The sequence below is a fragment of the Symphalangus syndactylus genome, chromosome 10 (assembly GCF_028878055.3).
Source record: "Symphalangus syndactylus isolate Jambi chromosome 10, NHGRI_mSymSyn1-v2.1_pri, whole genome shotgun sequence".
Taxonomy (NCBI): Eukaryota; Metazoa; Chordata; class Mammalia; order Primates; family Hylobatidae; genus Symphalangus; species Symphalangus syndactylus.
This window is the reverse complement of record NC_072432.2, coordinates 64,771,900-64,795,309: the sequence shown is the minus strand read 5'-3', so window position 1 is coordinate 64,795,309 and position 23,410 is coordinate 64,771,900. Positions and strand designations below refer to the sequence as shown.

Here is a 23,410-nt window from a genome sequence, read left to right as displayed (position 1 = left end):
CTAACTGATCTCCTTGTCATAGTCTCATCTCCTTTTGAAACAAAAGAGACAGTTACAAAATACAAATATGATTTTTATTAGCTCCCTTTTGTTGTCTATAATAGCCCCAGAAGGAGGTATAAACTCCATTTAAAAAGTCTTTGAGATGTGGCCCTTGCCAACTTTGCCAGAAATTCCCAATATCTAGTATTTTCTACTATTAAACTTTGTGCCTCTTCAAAACTGCGTTTTCTCTCATTCCCTAAGTGTGCATTGTTTTCCCTTACCAGTTGGTTTTTCCATTGCCTTTTACATTTTCCTGGAACACTATACCCTCCCTCTTTATTTGGCCCACCTCTAATTTTCTTTCAGATCTGCATGAAGATGTTACTTCCTCCAGGAAGCCTTACCTGACCCCTCCAAAGATGTCAGGAGTTCCTTTTTTCATTCTGCTAATCACAGCATCCATCACACCATGTTGTGATTACTGATACAGTTGTCTGTTTCTCTGATTAGGCAGTAAGCTCAACAAGAGCTACATGGTGCCTGTCTCTTGTTGCTGATTATTCCCATCCAAAAACAGTGCCTGGAATGCAGACTTAACATTTTGTTGAATGAATAAATAAAACCCCATCTATCGAGCGCTAATTTGTGCAAGACCTGGTTCTGAGGCATTTATATTTATTGATTTATTTAATTCTCATTTAACCATGAAGGAGGTACTATCACTATCCTCATTTTATAGATGATAAAGATAAAGCCCAGAGAAATTAATTAACTCACCCAAAGTCATGTAGCTAAGTGACAGGGCAAAAACTCAAACCTGTTCCCCAACTTACGTGATTAATACTGTGCTATACTGCCTCCCTGATCATATGGCATGGAATGGCAGACATCTGCTCAGTAAGGCAGAATATGGAAGGAGATTGGAGGATGACACAAAACCAGCATAATATCAGAGGAAAAGTCCAAATAGGACCTGGACTGATAGAAAAGTTGTTACTCCTGGTGTAGTTGCATCGACATCTTTAATGAACTGGTGGCTGACACAACACACATTGGCTTGATGTGTACATACTATTTGTAGTTATGTGTGTATTTATATATATATATTTGTAATATTGAAATAGTCATAATTTAGTAAAGGCTTACCGTTTGCCAGGCATTTTTACATTTGTCCCCTCTAATCTTTTGATAAGATGATCAGATTGGATTACTTGGCCTTGAAGATTATATGTCTATATCTATAGATCTATATCTATATTTGTATCTATATCTATATATCAGAAAACCTGAAATATGTTTTGTAAAGTTATAAAGATTTCAGACTTTATAGAATCTGGGATTTGCCAAATGTAACCCCTTTCTCTACGTTAAACCCATGTTTGGAACAAATATATTTATTATTCATTCAGCAAATGTTACTGAGTCCTGACTATGAACCAGACACTGTGAAAGGCTTTGGGATATTTTGCCCATGCTTGGGCAAGCTTATATAGTTTGCTTCATAAAACTCTATTTCAGTTCTTCATAACTAATACTTCATGACTATTGCTTTTCAGGTATTCCTTCATAACAATTACTTTGACTTTCATATATTTGAGTAAAGTCTCCCTTGAGGAAGAGTAGAAAAACTGCACTTTGTAGATACTATCCTGGAATCACGGATAGACAAGGATGGTGCTACCTCTTCCTGGAGATTACGTGAGCAAGGCCTGTTTTGTTAACATGTTCCTTAGGAGACAAAACCTAGGAGAGACACACATAGCAGAAAATGAACAAAAACTAACAAATGAATGGGAATTGTACGCGATTAGCATTGAAGACCTTGTTTATACTATGATAAATGTTTGAATTTGCTGGAAGTGCTACTGATGGTAAACCCTTTTTGTTTAAATGTGTGCCCTAGTAGCTTGCAGTATGATCTACTTTTTAAGTACTGTACTTAGCTTATTTAAAAATTTCATGTTTAAAATTGCATACTGCTCTTTCATTGAAGAAGTTTTGAGAGAGAGATAGAATTAAATTCACTTATCTTACCATCTAGAGAAACCCATTGTTAAAACTTTGCTGTCCATTATTTCTGTCTTTTATTCAACACTTTTTTTAGAGGGTGGGAGGGGTACAGAGGAGGTACAACGATACACAAATGAGACCACTCTCTCTATATTGTTTTGTCCTGTTTTTCAGTTAACAATATATTATGAGCATATTTCCATTTCATTAAATATTCTTCCACAAAGTTATTTTGATGGCTGTATATCACCCTACTTTGTGAATGTACCGTATTAATTTATTTCCTGGTGTGGGTTATTTGATTTTATAATCTTACCTTTAGAATACTGAAACACCTGTGAAGCTTTAGAAAATACTGGTGCCTGGGTCTCAACTCCACAGATTCTGATTTAACTGGTCTGGGTTACAGACTAGGCACTGGGAATTCAGAAAGTTCCCCCAGTGATTCTAATGTGTAGCCAAGATTGGGAACCCTCATAGACAGGGATGATAGGAGGTGAACCACTCTTAGCATCCATCATTTGGTATTAACATCATCATCTTGAGTTGCTAAGTGAATGATGCAGCTGACCCACTTCATAAAGACACATGGGCAAATAAAATTATTATAGGACTTGGTTTATTAGGGCTTGTGCTCTAAGTTTTCTATGTTAAGCCATACATAGCATACTAAATACTTTAAAATGTACCTTATTGACATACATATTAAGTGAAAAGTGTTTCTGAGCTAAACAATGACAACATAATTATCAAGCAATGATAATTTGAAATGAATTTATTATTCTGCAACTTAGGGACAAGTCATCTCTCTGAATTTTCTGTAGTTTGAGAATATTTGTTATACTTGCAAAATGAAGAGTCTGAATTGGTCAGACAATATCTTGTGTGCCTAGCATATGATAGGCATTTAATAGTTTTAAAGAATTAATGTATTTAGATGAATTGCATACCAAATCTGGTGTCTTTTCTTTATGGCTTCATTAACTTAATTTGAGAGGAATTAATTATTCTGCAACTTAGGGACAAGTCATCTCTTTGAATATTCTGTAGTTTGAGGAGAATATTTGTTATATTTGCAAAATAAAATAAGTTTGCAAGATTTTTTTTCTGCCCCAAAGAGGTCTGTGTCCTTGAACATAAAATACAAATAACCGCTATGCTGTTAATTATTGGCAAATGTCCCATTTTCAACCTAAGGAAATACCATAAAGTAACACATATACCAACAAAAGGTTACTAGTTAACAGGCATTGCCTGAAAAGAGTATAAAAGAATTTCAGCACGATTTTCCATATTCTGCTTCCACCACTGCCAATAACAAAATAACTAGCAACCATGAAGTGGGTGGAATCAATTTTTTTAATTTTCCTACTAAATTTTACTGAATCCAGAACACTGCATAGAAATGAATATGGAATAGGTGAGATATTTTGTGTTTTTCTTGTCTTTACTCTATATCAAAATTTTTTTAATTATAAAATTTGCATTTATTCATTTGTCTTGATTTATTTATCATATTTATTATTCCACATGGAGAAAAAATATTTAACTGGTGGATATATTTAAATGAAAGATAAACGTGTAACTTTACAAGAGATTTACAAAATTATAGCAGTGTTTAATGGATGAATGGTTTGTATGTTTCATTTTGAATTAATTTTTACACATTTATTTAATTGGTATGAGTATTAACTTTGAAAAATTATATATATACATATATATGTACATATATGTGAATATAAAGAAAATTTTATATGTGAAGAAGCCAGAATTATGCTCCTTCACATAGAAAACTCCCTCAGACTAGTAAAATAGATAAAATCTTTATTTTTAATAGAGAAAAATGGGTCATTATTTAATGATCTGAAGAAGAAACATTGTGACTGGGATATGAATGGCAAACTGTAGTATAACTATGTTCAAAAGAATGCCTGAAATATATTTTTAACCATTTGACTTTCAGGACAATTACAGCACTACAGTACAGGGAAAAACTAAACAACTGGAAGACAAAATCTGGATTTTAGTGATAGGTCTACCATAAATTATGCTTGTTAACTTCATTCCTTAGTTTCCTAGTTTTCTCAAGTATAAAATTAAGATGCTTAGGTTATCCCTAATGTTCTTTTAGTTCTGAAACTGTACAGTTCTAACTGAAATACATTCATATGTAACAATGATTACTTTCCTGGTTGCAATTGAAAACACATTTCATAAAGTTTATTTTGCTTTCCAGCTTCCATATTGGATTCTTATCAATGCACTGCAGAGATAAATTTAGCTGACCTGTAAGTTTTGCTTATATAAATGTACTTTAAATGTGTAAAGCAAGGATAAGTAAATACTTAAATAAATTTGGGTACCCCTGTGAGTTCTTAAAAGCACAAAAGCAATTTGGAGAATTTCAAGAAAAGTTACTCATACTGAATATCAACTTGATGGTGAAGAGGTTAAACTGTTGACTAATGTCTTTGACATTAACCTTTCGATTCCTTGAAATCCCATGAGTCAAACCAAATCAGATTTTAGAAACTGAAAATTAGTGTCTGATCAGTGACAGCCATATACTAATTCAGGAATTTTTCTCATCAGTACCAACAGGGTGATATTATAATGTTTTCTTTTCTGTATACTATTTAAATCTTAGCAGCAAGCCATAGGTGATAAAATATTCTATTTTCTGTTATTTGTGGAGAGTATGTTAGCCTCTTGGATGTCTTTCCATTCCACATTTTTTAAATTTCTTTTTTTTTTGAGTCAGAGTCTGGCTCTGTCCCCCAGGCTGGAGTGCAGTGGCACCATCTCGGCTCACTGCAAGCTCTGCCTCCCGGGTTCACGCCATTCTCCTGCCTCAGCCTCCCGAGTAGCTGGGACTACAGGCACCCGCCACCACGCCCTGCTAATTTTTTTGTATTTTTAGTAGAGACAGGGTTTCACTATCTCCTGACCTCGTGATCCACCCACCTTGGCCTCCCAAAGTGCTAGGATTACAGGCTTCAGCAACCGCGCCCGGCCCGTTTTTTAAATTTCTAACAAAGAATTTAAAGTAGTGTGTTGCTGTTACTCCTTGCACATCCAAATCTGCATAAGGATTGCTTTGAGTCAGTACATGAGCACTGTAGTCTTGGGTTTTAGAACTTGATCATACTGGGAGTAGACACTGCTAGAGGTCTGTCTAATTACCAATTTTTTTTTTGCTTAAATTTAAAAGTAACCATAAAGAATGTAGATACCCTCAGTTATGGGTACATTACAGTAGATGGATGGTCACAGAAGGAGAAACCACTCTTATGGGAAATCCACTTATTTTAGCTTTTAACATCTATATGTATATTTATGGGAAAAGAAAACAAGAAAAAGACTAAAGTTTCTTCTCGGATGACCTAGAAGCTAATTTTACATAATTTTACAAATCAAATGTCCAAACAGATTACAACATAAATAGAAAACAAAACAAACAAACGAAAAACTATACTTGAGAAAAATAAGCTTGCTACAGGTCTGTTCCTTAAGGATTCACACGTATTTTTGTTTCAGGGCTACCATATTTTTTGCCCAGTTTGTTCAAGAAGCCACTTACAAGGAAGTAAGCAAAATGGTGAAAGATGTATTGACTGCAATTGAGAAACCCACTGGAGATGAACAGTCTGCAGGGTGTTTAGAAAACCAGGTGAGTGAATAATTTTAAAAAAGCATTGCGATACTTGACAAAAATTTAGCATGCTGAAGAGAAGATACAAAAATAGCAGTGAAAAATGCATTTAAATATTTGAAGAGCTATTGTATGAAAGAAGGATTAGATGCATTCTGAATTGCTAAAGAGGGCAGAAGAGAACAATAGGTAGCTATAATAAAGAGACCATATAAATATGATGACTAAGAGCTAAGGTTCTGAAATAAAATTATCTTGATAACTGTGGGCATATTAACTTTTTTGAGCTTCAGTTTTCTTATCTATAAAATAAGGGATGATAATAGCTCCCATTTCAAAGTTAGCATGGAAACTGATATAACGGTAATAGTAGCTAACTTTTATTATACACACAATGTGACTGGCATTATTCTAGGGAGCATAATGTGTATATTGATAATAAAAATATTTTATGACATAGGGGATAGATAGCACTGACGCATCAGAATGGTTGTCCAGTGAGTCAAGGAATGCTAGCTGAGGCTTCTGGGCAGGATATCAGCTTTGCTTACCTATATTTATTTATTAAACATTTAAAATAATCCTTGAAGATATATGCTAATCTTCCAGTTGAGGAAGCTGAGGCACAGAGAATTTAAGTAACTTTCTTAAGGGAACCACCAAATGGCAGAGCCAGGATTTGAACTAGACCATCTGGCTTAAAATTGACAGTCTTAGTAGCTTCATTACACTATTAACTATAGTGAATGCAAGATGCATAGCACATGGTTAGGGTTGCCAGGTTTAGCAAACAACAACAAAACATAATACCCAGTTCAATCTGAATTTTAGATAAACACTAAATACTTTTCTTAGTATAAGGATATTTCGATGTAGAAGCTCAACAAATAATATTTATTATTACTTATTTTATCTCAACATAGAAACAAATTTTACATGATTAGAACTCTCCAATTATAAAACAACATGCCCAGAGAATACTCTGTTACGGTGGGGTTAATTAGGTGGCTGAAAGACAATGTACCTGGAATATCACAGAAGAGATGCTCTTTTAAGGATATAGTTTAAGTACTTTCCAACTTTGAAATTTATGATTCGACAAAAATTTCTGTTTTGCATCTTTATTTTTGTCTTGTTTTGATAATCTTTTCAAAATGTGTATAAAAAACACAGAATACATTATCTATTGCAACTTTACAACCAATTAGAGGTTCAAGGTAATGTTACAGATCGCTGATTTATTGGGAATTAGAAATCTTATGTAAGCTTTCCAGGATTCTCTAAATATTACTGTAGCAGCTATAAAAGCCACATAAAAGTTCCCTCAGATGCATGAAACACATGTATTCCTCAGAGGCTTTCTGTGGAATATTGGTACTGTCATCTGGGTTTGGTAAGAGTAAGTCACAGAGGAGGAAGCACATACATTTTAAAACATTTTAGCTAAACATGTAATTATGACCAAGAAAAGTTTTTTTTTTAATCACTTTTCCAGTTCAAAATCCAACCATTATTTCATTTCAAAATCATTTTTGTTTATAATTGAAAATAATATGCAGTTTTTTATTGTCTTGTAAGGATGGCATGTAAAATGAGCTTTTATGTCTGAAATGTGGGATGTGTGTGTGTGTGTATATATGTATGTATGTATATACCATAATATATACATATGTATTTGCAGTTCCAAAAGTTACATCTTTAATGAGAATCATGAAAATATTATTTTGATCAGTTTCTTTTTTTATTTAAATTTAAATTTAAAGTTCTGGTGTACATGTGCAGAATGTGCAGGTTTGTTACATAGGTAAACATGTGACATGGTGGTTTGCTGCACCTACCAACCCATCACCTGGGTATTAAGCCCAGCATGTATTACCTATTTTTCCTAATGCTCTCCTTCCCTGCACTCCACCCCCTGACAGGCCCCACTGTGTGTTGTTTCCCTCCCTGTGTCCATGAAACATGGTTTGTATATTTATAAAAGCTTATATATCCTAATCCAAATTTTTGATAACACAAAAAGGAAAAATAAAATAATTCAAAATTGGGAAAGAGAAACAAAAGATTGCATGGCTATTTTCCTTTTATTGTTTGGAGATTAAAGTTTCATTTTCCATAAGGCAGCAAAGAAATCTATTTCATCAGGCTAAAACAAAATACATTAGAATTTGTATGGAAAATTTTTCAGAGTCTATAGTTCTGATTTTAGACATTAGAAAATGTTTCATGTGTCTTACAGATTTTTAAAGCAAAGTCAGTTGTCTTTCAGCAAACATAAAATATTTCTTATAGCTACCTGCCTTTCTGGAAGAACTTTGCCATGAGAAAGAAATTTTGGGAAAGTACGGACTTTCAGACTGCTGCAGCCAAAGTGAAGAGGGAAGACATAACTGTTTTCTTGCACACAAAAAGCCCACTCCAGCATCCATCCCACTTTTCCAAGTTCCAGAACCTGTCACAAGTTGTGAAGCATATGAAGAAGACAGAGAGACATTCATGAACAAGTAAGGATCCAGTTTAAAGGTAGATGCAAACCTCAGAAACACAGCAATGGCAAGCCTAATTTAGTATTTTTGCAATGTATACTCATGTAGTCCCAGTAGGAGGTATAATGTTTCTCTGGTGTTGTGTCTGCTGAGGTCCCGGGCAAGGTAATTAGGAGAGCAACATTCAGTGTAACTTTGTTTCCATAGCACGCTAGATGTAGTACAGACCACAAGACAAACCTACCAGAGGTTCCATTAGTCCCTTGAGAGATATACACTTTTTTTTTTCTTTTTACCCGTTCTACTCTCAATTTTACCTTGTTCAAGAATATATTAGTATTGCACAAAATTGATGCTTTCCAGAGCCGTATATTGGTGTTTTGTGTTCACCAAATTGCCTAGAAATAAAAGAGATCCAAGCATGGTCAAGCATGGTCAAGATACACAGACATGGCAAAGGTTTACTGAACACTTAGGATGTTGTGGAAACATGTCTGCTTGCACAGAGAATCAGATTAACACTCAAAAACAAACTTTGAAGCCTCCTTCTCCCCTTCCTCTTCATTCTTCTTCTTTCCCCCATTTTGTTGATAGGAAATTGAAGGTTGGAAGACTAAAACAACTGGCTAAGGGCACACAGTTAGTACATTTGACCCCAGGTTCTCTGTTGGAGAAGCCTGTATGTAACTCTTCAGCACTTCTGCCTTCCTTGTTACTTCCTAAACCAGATAAATAGAGAGATTGCCCTTAGAACATCTCTGCTATGGTGGCTATCCAGGTGTATAACCCCATTCTGCACTGACAACAGATAAAATGCCTATCTTTCTGTTGCACTTAGCAGAAGTCTGGCTTTGCTGATCCCTGAAACATATCTGAGCAGGCTTATTGAAAAGGACCTTTTAATAAGAATCATGGTTAGCCTGTCTGCCTATTTTCTTCTCATAATAGAATCTGGTACCATCTGTCAGATATTTTTCCCCCCAAGGATCTTTAGTGAGGAAAATTTTGATAACATGTGGAAAAAATATGATTTTCCCCTTAGAAACACAGTAAACACAAATTCAAATGCATTTTTTTGTTGTTGTTATTTGAATCTTTAAATAAATCCCAGAGTCCAGTTCCAAGCAGTAGTAGTCCTATTTTTAGGTGTTTATAAATCTTCTAGCTCTATTTTATTTCACAGATTCATTTATGAGATAGCAAGAAGGCATCCCTTCCTGTATGCACCTACAATTCTTCTTTGGGCTGCTCGCTATGACAAAATAATTCCATCTTGCTGCAAAGCTGAAAATGCAGTTGAGTGCTTCCAAACAAAGGTATCATATTTGGGTGGATATCTGAACTAATACTGTAGTCTGACTATGACTCATTAAAACAAAACAAAGTTAAAAATGAAAACGTGCTTAATGTGGAGAGTATCATTTTTGGAATAGAGAAATAGTTCAGCAGTCTGATATTCTTCGTGTGAACAAAACTGGATTTGCTGGTTTTTATTATCTATTCATTAAGTCAACAATAATTTTATTATTAAGGAAGTGAGTTTGATGGGATAAACAAGGAAAGACAGACAGAGAGAAAGAGAGTAGGAGAAAGAGAGGGTGCTATAAATGGGAAGGAGTAAGTGAAAGAAAACGGAGAAAAGGAGGAGCAGAGGAGAGAGAAAAAATGAAGAACTATGATAAATGCTTTATAGTCACTGTTTTTTTTAAACCTTAGAACAAATTTGAGGTGTAAGTATTTTTGTCCTTTAACAAACTAGGAAAGAGGTTTAGAGAAGAAATTTTTTTTAGGTTTAGAGAGGTAGAATAATATCCACCATTAGCTACTTGCTACCAGCAGTCCTATAACAAAAATTTCATAAGAACTGTGACTACTCTCAGTGTCAAGCTGTGATACAATCGTATTTTTTGTAACTGAGAAGACATTGAAGAAATTAGCAGGCTTCAATTTGTCTTTAAGCTGTTTAAAAGTACAGTTGTTCATTTATGATCCCCAGTATAACAGTTATGTTTTTGTTTCAAGGTATTTTGAGTAAATTTGTCTGGCACAGAGGCATATAAACTAACCTAAAAGAATAAATGAGTCAATAACATTCTGTGATAATGTATGAGATTTATAATTTTTAGTAAAAAACATATTTTATGGAATTTCATTTTACCTGTACTTGTTGTTTTTCTAAATATTAGAGCTCGTAAAGACAATGTTAGTACATGCTTTCGTGACATCTTGTTTCCTCTACATCTAGGCAGCAACAGTTACAAAAGAATTAAGAGAAAGCAGCTTGTTAAATCAACATGCATGTGCAGTAATGAAAAATTTTGGGACCCGAACTTTCCAAGCCATGTAAGTTCAAGCTCTATCTAGGGAAGAGGATGAGAGCTATAGGACTACCATTTTGCAATTTGGGTTTGTTTTTCTAATTGTTGCTGTTTTAGAGAATGAAGACCCCTTTGTGACCCCTTTGATGAGGGCTAATGGGATTAGAACCATGAACTCTTAGCGTCAGAAGGAAGCTAACAGATAAGTCAGTTTAACACTTACTAAAGCCTGGCTGAGATAATACATAGAAAAGACTTTTAAAGTTTATGTTATTTACCTGTTCTTTCAGACACTTAAGTTCTGGTCTGCCATCAAAGTATACCTCATCACTAGACCATATTTTTCTAGCTCTTCTACAAAATAAGTCAGCCTTCACTGGGTATCATTTAAAACTTTTGCCTTAACAAGAAATTCTTTACATTAATTGTGTTTCTTAATCTTCTATAAGGCTCTTTATAGCATTTATTGCTTCCCATAAAAATATTCCCTTGAGGCAATAATATTAGAATCTAGTCAGGAAAAAAGAACATTTTAAATTATATAACTTACTTAAAGTAATTATCAACTCTTTTATGATGAAACATTTCTAGTATGTGAAAATATCTGAGCTGCTAATCAAATAGTAGTGAGTATATATATTCAGAGTTTATTTGACTGCTGTTTGGTTAAATAACACGTTAAAACATATTGTAGACAATGGAAATCTCGAATGAAGTTTTTAGTAATGGAATTAGCTCAAAAGACTGAAATTTCTTCTTGTAAGAAGTCAGATTTATGCCTTAACTACCCTCCAACTCAATTAGAAATTGAAAGATTAATTTATGACCTACTTTTTAAAAATTTATCTTAGTAACAAAATAGAAATTGAGATAGCATTATAATAACCTTATCATTTGCTATCCATAAGTGAAAGCTAAGTGGTCTAAATTTATAGAGAAGATCCATCTTTATCAGAAGCAGGAGTAACACTATTTTCTCTAGGAACGGTGGTTTTACCAAGACAACTCTTAAAATTTAATGAAATATGCAGAGGAAACCAAAATTTTTATTTCTTACTTCTTTTTTGGCCACATGACTCTCTTGGCACACTGGTATGCCTGAAATGTTTCATGTGCTCCACTTTCTTGTCCCATTTCATTGATTTGCACATACGCCTCCTTTCCTGGATTCTCAGAAGTATTTTTTACCCCAGTAAAAAATGGTTCTCATTTCCATGGAATTTTCCATTTCTTAATTGTTTATCCTTTTAAAGTTTTATGTCCACTCAATACAAATGCTCAGCATCAGGGTTGAATGGCAAAAATAATTTACCTTAACTCTTAAGACATGTTTTAGGAAAAGATAAATTACTTCTAAACCATTTGTGGTGCCAGCTCACAGTTTACAGAGCTACCACCTTGAAAGACACGGCTGGAATCAAGCCTTAAAACATGTTTCCTTTTCTTTTTAAACAACAAGGGAATTTCAGTTGTTTCTCTTTGAAACTTCTACTGTAGTAATACTCTATAAATTCCATTTTATTTTGACAGATAACCAAGAAATTAATTTCTAATTTCTTTTTTTCCCCTAGAACTGTTACTAAACTGAGTCAGAAGTTTACCAAAGTTAATTTTACTGAAATCCAGAAACTAGTCCTGGATGTGGCCCACGTACATGAGCACTGTTGCAGAGGAGACGTGCTGGATTGTCTGCAGGATGGGGTGAAGAGTCTTGCTTCTTAAAAAGGATGATTTTCACTCCCTTTTCTTTCTTTTTGTCTCGTTCTAAAAGGGAGAAGTTTGTTTGACTTGAATTGGTTACGGAGTATGTAAACTAGGTGACTTCTTAAATTTGCAGACTTCTTGGTAGTAAAACTTAAACCATCTTTTGTTGATCCTGGCTTTCACTTTAGCTATACCCCTTTCTGTGAAACCAAGGCCCATCTATTTCTTACTTTAAAAAAACCATGGGAACTTCTCAGAAGGCTTCTACATAGTTACTTGGAGGACGGGAAGAAACTAAGTTTTAATGTATTTATTTTTTCATTCATTTATTCTTTCATTTGACACATAAATATATATTAAATACTTTCTATCTGCTAGCCACTACGACAGACACTTATTGTAAAAACACAGGCTGACCTCGAGGAATTCACAGTCTGATAGGAGAGATAAGACAGTGACCTCCTTGGAGTTAGGGACTGCCTTGGTTTACTGTTATCTCCATAGCACAATGCCTGGCACATAGAAGGCATTCCATAGTAGTTTGTTAAATGAACGAATGCAATAAAAATAGCACAAGAAACTGTTCTACAAGGTAAAAAGCTAGCCATGCCAAAGAGAAGTGTGAATAAAGGGGTCTTGGAGAATTAGAAAACAAAATTAAAAAAACCCAGCAACAGTTTCTCGACTGTGCTCTAGTCAGTGGTGACTTAAGCAGTGTGGCATTGGCTTATTTTGGCTAACCATAGACTTCCTAGATATTACAAGAGAGGACTGCTGACCCTCAGATTACTCTCTCTCTATGGGCCCCATGACACACCAAAGAGATGAAAATCCAAGGAGCTTAAAAATTACTGCTCTTAGGTACTCAAATGGCTTGATAACCAGCACTGGACTATGGTTTCCAGAAGGCTGAAAGTGAATGTAAAATGCTCATTTTAGCCCACTCCGATAGCAATTCAGCTGAGATGCTTGAAGTCAGAGAAGCCGAGGCTGCAGGGGAGGCCTGAGAATGACAGTCCCTGGGGAGCCGGGGAAGAAGTGGGAGGAGGCAGCCTGACAGGCGACTGTACTACTTTACTTGTTTTTCTTCTAGAAGTATTGCATACTAGGAAAACCAACAAGAAATATTTTGTTTTTCTTTGAGCTCATTTTCCCATTTTGAAATGACAATTTTACTGTTTCTCGTAGTCATTTTTAAAAAGTTAGTTTTTTCAAGTTTTGGAGCTCATAACCACTCTTTTTCTTTAAAGTGGAAACATTAATTTCAGTATGATATATAAGTTGGATTTTGATAGCTGAATAATGGGTTCTAATTGTCTTTGCTGAGAATGTACAGAATTTTCAGTCCCATGACAGGTATATGTAAGCTCTGCCTCTCTCTGGCCACTTAGATGCATTGCCATTTTATTATCTATAGACTGCCCTCTGAAGGTCATAGTCAGTCACTGCAGTATGTTCTGATAAAGATGATTACCATTCTTACGCAATTTCTCATGGAGCAGAAAGTTTGCTCTCCATGTCATGACATCAGTTGCAAGTGTTGTTTAGTGGCAAATTTGAATGCTAATAGAAACATATATAGCGACATGCATCCTATTTTATTTGAGTACATTTCCCTCTTATTTGTAAGGTTTTTAATTAAAATAACATAGGGTTTAGCTTACAACTATGGAAAGAAGAATTGAACAAACAGGTGAGTGGAAAGGAATGAGAAAAGGTAAAAGTGGGGAGAAAGCACTAAAATGGGAGACAAGTTAAAATATCTTCTTTCTTCTTCTTTCCTTCCTCCTTCCCCCATCCCTCTCTACTTCCCTTTCCCCTTCCTTCTTTCCTGGCTTTTTTCCTTCTTTCTTTGTTCCCTTCTCCCTCCCTCCCTTCCCTTTCTTCCTTTTTCTAAAGCTGGCTTTGAGATCCTTTATTAAAGAATAAATCTTTAAAACTTATATTTTATTTTCCCTGTTGCAGGAAAAAATTATGTCCTACATATGTTCTCAACAAGACACTCTGTCAAACAAAATAACAGAATGCTGCAAACTGACCACACTGGAACGTGGTCAATGTATAATTCATGCAGAAAATGATGAAAAACCTGAAGGTTTATCTCCAAATCTAAACAGATTTTTAGGAGATAGAGATTTTAACCAATTTTCTTCAGGGGAAAAAAATATCTTCTTGGCAAGGTAACACACTCTGTAAATGTATGTTCATACAAGTAAAAATGATTATGTGGCTGACAGATTTGTGTTGTTGAAATGGAGAGTGATGATTATGGTTTCTGAGTTCAATAGGTGAGGATATTTGGCTAGAATGTTCTGAGCCAAAATAGATTTAAGTAGATAACCAGGGAATAAGTAATGGGATTTGTTGTATAACGGTGAAGGGTTCACCACTGTGACTCATTAACTGCTTTGCTTATGAAGCTGAATTTTATTTCACATCAATTTCTTTGGAATCAGAAGCATTGTCATCCTGTAAAGATTACTCATATCAAGGCCACCATTGAACTCTCAAATAGGATATGGATATTTTTGTAATAAGAAGAGTTCATGATTAAGAATATACTCTTGCTACGCATGTTAAAAAAAAAAAAAAAACTGATCTCCAAAAGATAACACAATAGATAATGCTAGATAGAAGACCTTTTACAGGAACAGTTTATTGGCTATGTATTAAATACATGTTTTATATTTTTTAAGAAAACCAAAACATGTTTAGAGACATTTGCAGTACAGTAGTTTGTTTTAATACAATTGATAGGTCACGTTCTCACTCTATTTGCCTTTAAGGGAAGAAAGCAATCAAGTTAATACGTTTTCCTTCATTGTGTAGTATGTAACTATGGACACTATTAGAGGAGGGATTTGTGCAGCACTTAGGACATTATACTTGATAATTTCCAAGGGTCTTTCTAGATTTAAAAGTCTGATTCTAACGTAGTAATAAAAATAATCGCCCAATTTTCTCTTTAATATTGTCTGAAGATATTACTCTATTATTGCATTAAAATTAAACATTCACACATTGTTTGCACTGCTAAATAAAATTATGTAAGCTAGAATAAAGTTCAGATTTAAGAGACACATAGTGACAACTTATTGGTGACAGAACTAATCCTATAATCTGGGAATACCGTTAGTAAAGTCAAGAATTACCTTTAAGTTTACACATCCATGCACATCTAAATCTAATTGTTTAATAGAAGCAGTTCTTTAATTGCAAAGGTTCTTTGCAGTAGAATTTTCTTAGCCAGGAATGATCTTCCCCCAGATACTTGCATGGCTTCTTTCACTCAGCTGATTTCTGTTCTGATATCAGCTGCCTAGAGAGAATTTTCTTGACAACACACAAAGTTAGTGGCCTCTCCACCTTGGGTATCATCCTTTTTTCTCTTTTTCATCTTTACTTATTTTCATTGATTTATCGCTAACTGAAATGAGATGGCCTATTTCTTGTTTATTTGTTCTGCCTCCCTATAATGTGTGCTTTTCAGAGGGCAGGTATTTATCTTACACATAATTGAGTCCGTTCTGCTTAAAGCAGTGCTAGCAAAGAGTAAACACTGGAAAAATATTTGTTGAATAAATGAATATAAAGTCTATAATTGAAAAGTCAAATTGAGAGATGCAGGAGAAAACAAAAAGCCATTTTAAAAGACAATTTGAAGGATCACAGACTGTATTAACAGTTTTGCCATTCATATAATTCAAATCATATTTGATTTTCAGGTTTATTTATTTGAATTTAACTTCCACATGCCATATTATATAGGAATAACTGGAGAAGTGATGGCTCCTTTTGTCTCTTAGTTCCAGTAACTTGAAATATTTTTCTCCACATATTTCAGTTTTGTTCATGAATATTCAAGAAGACATCCTCAGCTTGCTGTCTCAGTAATTCTAAGAGTTGCTAAAGGATATCAGGAGTTGTTGGAGAAGTGTTTCCAGACTGAAAACCCTCTTGAATGCCAAGATAACGGGGTAAGTTGCTCTAGAATTTTAGGGGAGTATGAAAAACTGGATTGATATCGTCTGTTAAAAATGCTGTTTGCTTGAAAGCCTCTAGTTGCTAACTAGTTGTTAGCCAGTTATATCTATTAACTAGTTGTCTAGATATTGAGCTGTTATTAACTACCAGTCAGCAGCTAGTGGCTTGCTTTAGAAATAAAAATGTTAATTGCTTCTCGGCCTTTTGGCTAAGATCAAGTGTAGAAATAAAAATGTTAACCAAAAGTTATTTGATCTACAAATAAAGGTAGTATTCATTATTCATTTTTGGATAACTTCAGAAAGGCAAGAATTTGGTACAGAAAGACTGTAACCATTTATCCAAAGATTGAGTTTTGCCATTAAATGATTTTGTGATTCATAAAGTGTTAAACTTAATTTCCCCAAAATCCATTTTCTTTAATTATCAAAATTTACACTTTACCATATTTAATATTAAAAAATCTCTGATTGGTTTTATAATAGTATATAATATTGATCAATTTTATATACAAAGTTATGCATCCAAGAAGAGAAAAATGTATATGTAATAATTCTTCGTTTTCAGGAAGAAGAATTACAGAAATACATCCAGGAGAGCCAAGCATTGGCAAAGCGAAGCTGTGGCCTCTTCCAGAAACTAGGAGAATATTACTTACAAAATGCGTATGTTTTTGTAAACAGTATTTTTAGTGAATTAAAATTATTAACAGACAAGGGAAATATAAATTCAAATTAGCAACTTCATAGCTACTCTAATTTCAGTTCGTATTTCAGATTGGAAGTCAGTGTAATCTGACTACCCGATATTCTGGAAGAGAATGTAGCCTTCCCCATTCTCCTCCTTTGGAAGCAACAAGAATTACCTGTGAAGTCCGATCTGTGGTATTGACTTTAAGTTCCCCATACTGTGCAAATTTTTGCAGTAAAGATATCCATTCTGTCATAGTCTGTCCTAGTTAAAGCACCAAAAGATCACAGTTAAAATCAATGAAGTTCCGACGTTGACAATACAAGTCAGCCGTCTGCCTGGAGTTTGCTTTTTCATTGTGATATGCTTCTATAACAGGAGGACAGGGAGTGGGTGTTAGAGTAAATGCATCTCAAAAGTTGGTTCAAATACCATGTAGATGAAACAAACGAGCTGACCTGATGTCTTCTGGCATGAGAGAAGAGAGTCTGTGAGAAGAAGCAAGGCGGCTAAAAACTCACGAAAGACTCAGCAGGACTTAGTTAAAAAATACTTCTTTCAGGTTTCTCGTTGCTTATACAAAGAAAGCCCCCCAGCTGACCTCATCGGAGCTGATGGCCATCACCAGAAAAATGGCAGCCACAGCAGCCACTTGTTGCCAACTCAGTGAGGACAAACTATTGGCCTGTGGCGAGGGAGCGGTGAGTGTCTGCTTGGTTTAGTCCCATCTCATTTCTGCCCTGTTTGACTTGAAATAGCCCCATAATTCCCCTCTAGGAAAGATGTAGAGACGGCCTTAGGAGGCTTGTTTGATTAGTCACGGTTGGAGGGGTGTGAGAACCCAGCTCTGGATGGCTGGCATACGGCCATGCTTCCTATTCCTCCAGGGTAGCTGGTGGAAGTGCAGCCAGTTTAGTCAACAACATCTGAGCCAACTTTATATATCGGAAAGACAGAATGACCAACACGTAACTTATAATTCATAACTTAATTCATAATTCATAACTTCAACTCATAATTTCTGCTTTTTGTTCATATGCTTACTTTGAGGTTTTAAAAAGCTTTATCTTTGATTAAAATTAGTCATGCTATTTTAGCCATATTTATATTTTCACCTTTTGTAGTATAATATTATTATTATGACATCAGGAATAATTTGTTCCCTTTCACGGGGTATAGGCTACAGCACAGGATAAGTATTATGTTCTGAATAGTAAAATGACTTTCGAGTCAGTAATGCCAATATTCTTTACTTCCTAATGTCACTAGTGTCATACATAAGATTACAGGCTGAATTAAAAATATTTTTCCTATAAAGTCATAATTGCAAACAAAATTGTCTAACTATTTTATCCCTTTTCCTCTTTTTCATAATGGGTAGTTATTTGCTGTTAGCCTTCATGTAGTAAAATTTTTCCCCAAAGGTTAAGAGTAAAAGGAGAGTTTCTTGTGATTAAACGTCATCTGAATTGTTTGTTGAATTCCCCATGTTGGGAGGCTGCAGGGATGTAGGATGGTGTAATGGTTCAGGAGTGTATGTTCTGGAGGCCACCAGCCTAAAACCGCATTCTACTTTCACTATTCTTTTTTTTTTTTTGAGACGGCGTCTCGCTCTTTCGACCAGGCCGGAGTGCAGTGGTGCTATCTCGGCTCACTGCAAGCTCCACCTCCCAGGTTCACACCATTCTCTTGCCTCAGCCTCCCGAGTAGCTGGGACTACAGGTGCCCGCCACCACGCCAGGCTAATTTTTTGTATTTTTAGTAGAGACGGGGTTTCACCATGTTAGCCAGGATAGTCTCGATCTCCTGACCTTGTGATCTGCCCGCCTCAGCCTCCCAAAGTGCTGGGATTACAGGCGTGAGCCACCCCGCCCAGCCTTCACTATTCTTTAGTTGTATCACAGGGAAAGCTACTTATGTCATTAAGCTTGAGTTTTTTTCATCTGACATTTGAGAATACAAATTATACCACCCTCATACGACAGCTGTTTTAAGCAAGATAATCTGCATAACTCACATAGCACTAGTCTGATAAAGTGCACACAAAACATATTATTTCTTATTACAAGTTATTAATAGGTGATTAAGAAATATCTCCGAAGTAGGCAAGGTAGCAAGATTCTACATTAGGAAAGTCTTAAAAACCCACAAAATTGGTCCTATTTCTTTTCAATTAGGATGATATATTAGCTGTAAGTGTATACATGTGTATATGTATATGAATAAAAGATGTAAGTTTGTGCTATTCTTACCTTCAGATAGTGATTATCAAAAGAAAAATGGAAAGTTCAACTAAATACACATGGGAAACATAAAGGCAGAGACACTTTTGTCCTTTAGAAGTGTGTATGTAACTGGAAGCATGCTTCAAATAGCTGACACAAATAGCTAAATGACTATCCTCAACATCACATATGGACCATCTGCTGCTACATGCTAAGGCTTAGCCCAAACAAATGGGTAAATGCCGGAATTTACAATATAGTGTCACATGATCCTACATAGCAAATTTTCCTGTAATATGAATTATAAATTGCTGGACATTAGAAATTATTGCAGCAGTTTTCTGAAAAACGGAACCAACTTTGTGACTAATGCCCAATCTCCTTCTTTTTTTCTCATTCTCCTAACCAGGCTGACATTATTATCGGACACTTATGTATCAGACATGAAATGACTCCAGTAAACCCTGGTGTTGGCCAGTGCTGCACTTCTTCGTATGCCAACAGGAGGCCATGCTTCAGCAGCTTGGTGGTAGATGAAACATATGTCCCTCCTGCATTCTCTGATGACAAGTTCATTTTCCATAAGGATCTGTGCCAAGCTCAGGGTGTAGCGCTGCAAACGATGAAGCAAGAGTAAGAAACTGTTACTTGCTAGCATGGAAAAGAATGACAACCCCAAAGGGTAACTGAGACTTCTTCACTCACCTAACGCTATTGGGCTCACTAACAGAGCATTATTCCCAAAGCACTTAAAACGCCTTTGAAAATAGTTTTGTCTCAGTGTCTTCACAGTCTCATTGGGGAAGCAGGTCTAGAAAAATTGACGAGGGTGGACAATTTCCTGTTTGTAAAAATAATCTCTGTTGCAACTATTATTGTGATATGTATTTGGGGGTTGAGGAAAAGTGGGCAATCTATTCTGAGGAATTAGAGTGTATCTTTGCAGCAAATTTGGGTACTTCCATTCCAAGCACAGGAAACACATCATTGAATCTTTTTTTACACTATCTACACTTTGAAGAGAATAGAATAAACCATCTTATTTAATTCAACCATGCAGTTTGGGCGTTAAGAAATGACATGTACGTTTCAGTTCATTGTGGGAGCTCTTTTGTAATGGTGATGGTCATGCAAGTCAATGGAGCTTATGTTCTTCAAACTCCCAAGCATTTTAATCCTCACTTGTTTTGTAAATAGTCTTCCTTCATCGGAAAACCCATTCTTCTCTTTTTTCCCCTATCACAGTCTGAGGTATGTTTCAAGGTATGATAAGAATGTTGCCTTTTCTGGCAAGCTTTTCCTGTTGCTCTGGTCTACTTCCTGTTGCTCTGGTCTACTTCCTGTTGCTCTGGTCTAAGTCCAAGATGAAAGGCTTGCTAAATGAGTAGTGCAGGCAATTAGTGCTGCCAATGCCCAGATAAGGGGTGTGATAGCTGGATGGGCAGGATTTGGGGATCTGGGTCTGTAAGTGTGGATAAGACATAGTTAAGAAGACAGGACAGGAAAGGATATTCCTCGGGGGTGGGGGAAGATTTCCTTCCACTACACATAAGTATGGTCAAGTATGAAATAGTTTTCCATTTATAACCTGCACAACTCCAGGCTGGTGGAACACTTGGCATGTTTGCAGCCTCAGTCTTTCTACTGGAAGTACTAGACAAGGTGTGTGTGGTCAGTCTGGTGATAGGTTGATGGAGTAAGGGTTTAGGTTCTGAAAATTCTCTACTAGGAAGGCTGTAGAAAAATAGCATTGCATAACAGACTTCTCTTGTATTTTGTTTTAAATCACAGGTTTCTCATTAACCTTGTGAAGCAAAAGCCACAAATAACAGAGGAACAACTTGAGGCTGTCATTGCAGATTTCTCAAGCCTGTTGGAGAAATGCTGCCAAGGCCAGGAACAGGAAGTCTGCTTTGCTGAGGAGGTACATGCAGCTCATTTCATACTCAAAATACTTGCTATGGAATTTTCTGTAGTGGATAATGAAAGGAAGATCTTACAAATTTGTAACTTTAAAATATTTTCAGAGAGGTTTAAATTTCATTGAGAAACAGACTGAAGGATTTTATAAGATTTAAAAAATAATCACATTTTCTTACTTAATATTAGGAAGAATTATAATATTAAAATATATTAATAGAATTCGTAATTTTAATTTATTTCCTAGTAGAGAAACCCATAAAGTGAATGTATAAATAATTGACGGTAACTTAGATAGTTTCTGGCCTAAAATTGATCAATTCAGCTAAATGGATTAAAGGATTTAATAGCAAATTAATTATGCAAACAGAGTATTAGGAGAATATTTGTAGAAAAAGTTTTTGAACTCATTTAGAAGCTTGCTTTTGTACATCAACAGAGTAGTACTTAGAAGTTATTTTAATTACATAGTAATTTTAGCTGGATAATTAGCTAGATTTTTTTTTAACTTGGGAATTCTACCTAACATTTTAAAAAATTACCCTTTTTCAGCTTTATTGAGGCATGATTGACAAATACAAATTATATATGTTTAGGGTGTACATGTGATGTTTTGATATATTTATACATCGTGAAATGATTATCACAATCAAGATAATTGGCTAAATTTTACAAATCTTTAGTTTGTATTGCTACATATATTTGAATATAGCAACACTATACTCTAAAAAGATATTCCATAACTTAGCCTTTTTGTCAGTTTTACCTTTCTCACCAAGTAAAATCCAAAGACAGATATATTTAGAAATGTAGAGTTTTTCTATAAATAATATAACTAGATGCATTGAGTGATATAATTATCAGTATGTGTGTGTGTGTTTGGTGGGATCAGGTGGGGTGGGACATAGATAACCAAATTAGATAAAACTGGTAAAACAGATTTGATATGAAGCATTTCTGAAAAACATGACACAAGAAGATTAATGTTCTCTAATCTGAGAAGACATTTATTTAGATATAGAGAACATGAACAAATAGTAGCAATGCTTTATCTGCAAACCTTTTAATTTCTAATAACTTGTAATTTGTAGGGGAAGGGGAAAGATTGAGTGAGAATAGGCATAGATTTAGAGATTGTTATAGAAAAAAACTGTTGATATGAATGAATATTGTTTTCTCCCTGGCTTTTACTATCCTAGATTGTTGGCATCAGAGATGTATTTCTTCATTTTTAACTTAGTTAATCTACAAACCTATGCATTCACCCCGGATTGTAGAGTGTTAACTATACGATTGGTATAATCATTTCTTTATCTGATTATGTTTATTCTTAATTTTCAGGGACAAAAACTGATTTCAAAAACTCGTGCTGCTTTGGGAGTTTAAATTACTTCAGGTAACAAAACATTCAGACAAGCCTGAATACAATGTTGTTTCTCCAGAAATATCAATCCATAATGAGATAGATCATGAGGAGTGCCATTAATTCTCTTAAAAATAAATGGAATTCAAAAAAAGTTTATTTTAGAAACACTTGAACAAAATTATGCACACAATGTTAAATTAGTGGCTCAACTATGCAAAATCCTTTTTGGTTATTTAAAAGGCTTCAACAAATGCTATCAGAAGACTTTTCTATGCATCCAATGTTTCTCTGATATAAAATAATAGAACCAGTTACTTACTGCACCTATTAGTTTAATTAGTATTTAATATATTTTTGCTCATATTGCAGGGAAGAGAAGACAAAACGAGTCTTTCATTTGGTGTGAACTTTTCTCTTTAATTTTAACTGATTTAACACTTTTTGTGAATTAATGAAATGATAAAGACTTTTATGTGAGATTTCCTTATCACAGAAATAAAATACCTCCAAATGTTTCCTTTTCCGAGTTTGCTTATTTATGAAAAGTTATGGATAATTTCTTTAGTTTTGTATACCATTGTCTGAAGCAGATTCTGTTAAAATGGCATTAAGTATTGGTTGTTATAGTAGATTAAAGCCATCCAAGGATGGATTTACAGTACTAGATCACTTGGTGAACTGAAAAATGTTCCCAAGTTAAACACTATTTGATGCTGCCAGGGCATTTTGTTCATTAAATGACCATCACTGAAGTATTCTAACAGATAACCTGGAGATGAGAAAAGAAATTATTATTCTTCTGTGGGATCTAGGAAAATTTAACATCTACTTTTTTTCTCAATCTTGTTCAGTTCTTTATTCACAGACATTTTAAAACATAAGAATATTGCAGTTTTGATTGAATATAATTAATATTTTCATCAATTAAATTTTTATTCCACAAATGTTTACTAAGCCCTCACTGAGTACCAGGCCCTGTGCTGGGTACAGTCACTGTTCTCCAGTCGCTTTAGTAGTGAAGGAAGCAACACAATAACGATGCCTCATATTATGACCACAAGGAGTTGACA

The 23,410-nt window shown here is 34.8% G+C and overlaps 1 protein-coding gene across 1 annotated transcript; it reads left to right on the top strand.

Annotated features, from left to right (window-relative positions):
• Positions 1-3,330: 3,330 nt before the first annotated feature.
• On the top strand, positions 3,331-22,379 carry AFP (alpha fetoprotein). The gene is made up of 14 exons (XM_055296228.2): positions 3,331-3,415; positions 4,232-4,283; positions 5,533-5,665; positions 7,940-8,151; positions 9,317-9,449; positions 10,379-10,476; positions 12,023-12,152; positions 14,121-14,335; positions 16,000-16,132; positions 16,707-16,804; positions 17,392-17,530; positions 19,464-19,687; positions 20,846-20,978; positions 22,316-22,379. Exons 1-14 carry the CDS (start codon positions 3,331-3,333, stop codon positions 22,358-22,360), a joined length of 1,830 nt encoding a protein of 609 aa, XP_055152203.2. The 3' UTR covers positions 22,361-22,379.
• The last annotated feature ends 1,031 nt before the right edge of the window (positions 22,380-23,410 follow it).

What these genes read in the sequence shown, in the direction of transcription:
- AFP (XM_055296228.2), top strand. Translation starts at nt 3,331, where the DNA reads ATGAAGTGGGTGGAATCAATTTTTTTAATTTTCCTACTAAATTTTACT. An exon ending in ACCCGAACTTTCCAAGCCAT is followed by an intron (nt 10,477 to 12,022) that starts GTAAGTTCAAGC and finishes TTTTTCCCCTAG; the next exon opens with AACTGTTACTAAACTGAGTC. An exon ending in CTGCAAACGATGAAGCAAGA is followed by an intron (nt 19,688 to 20,845) that starts GTAAGAAACTGT and finishes TTTAAATCACAG; the next exon opens with GTTTCTCATTAACCTTGTGA.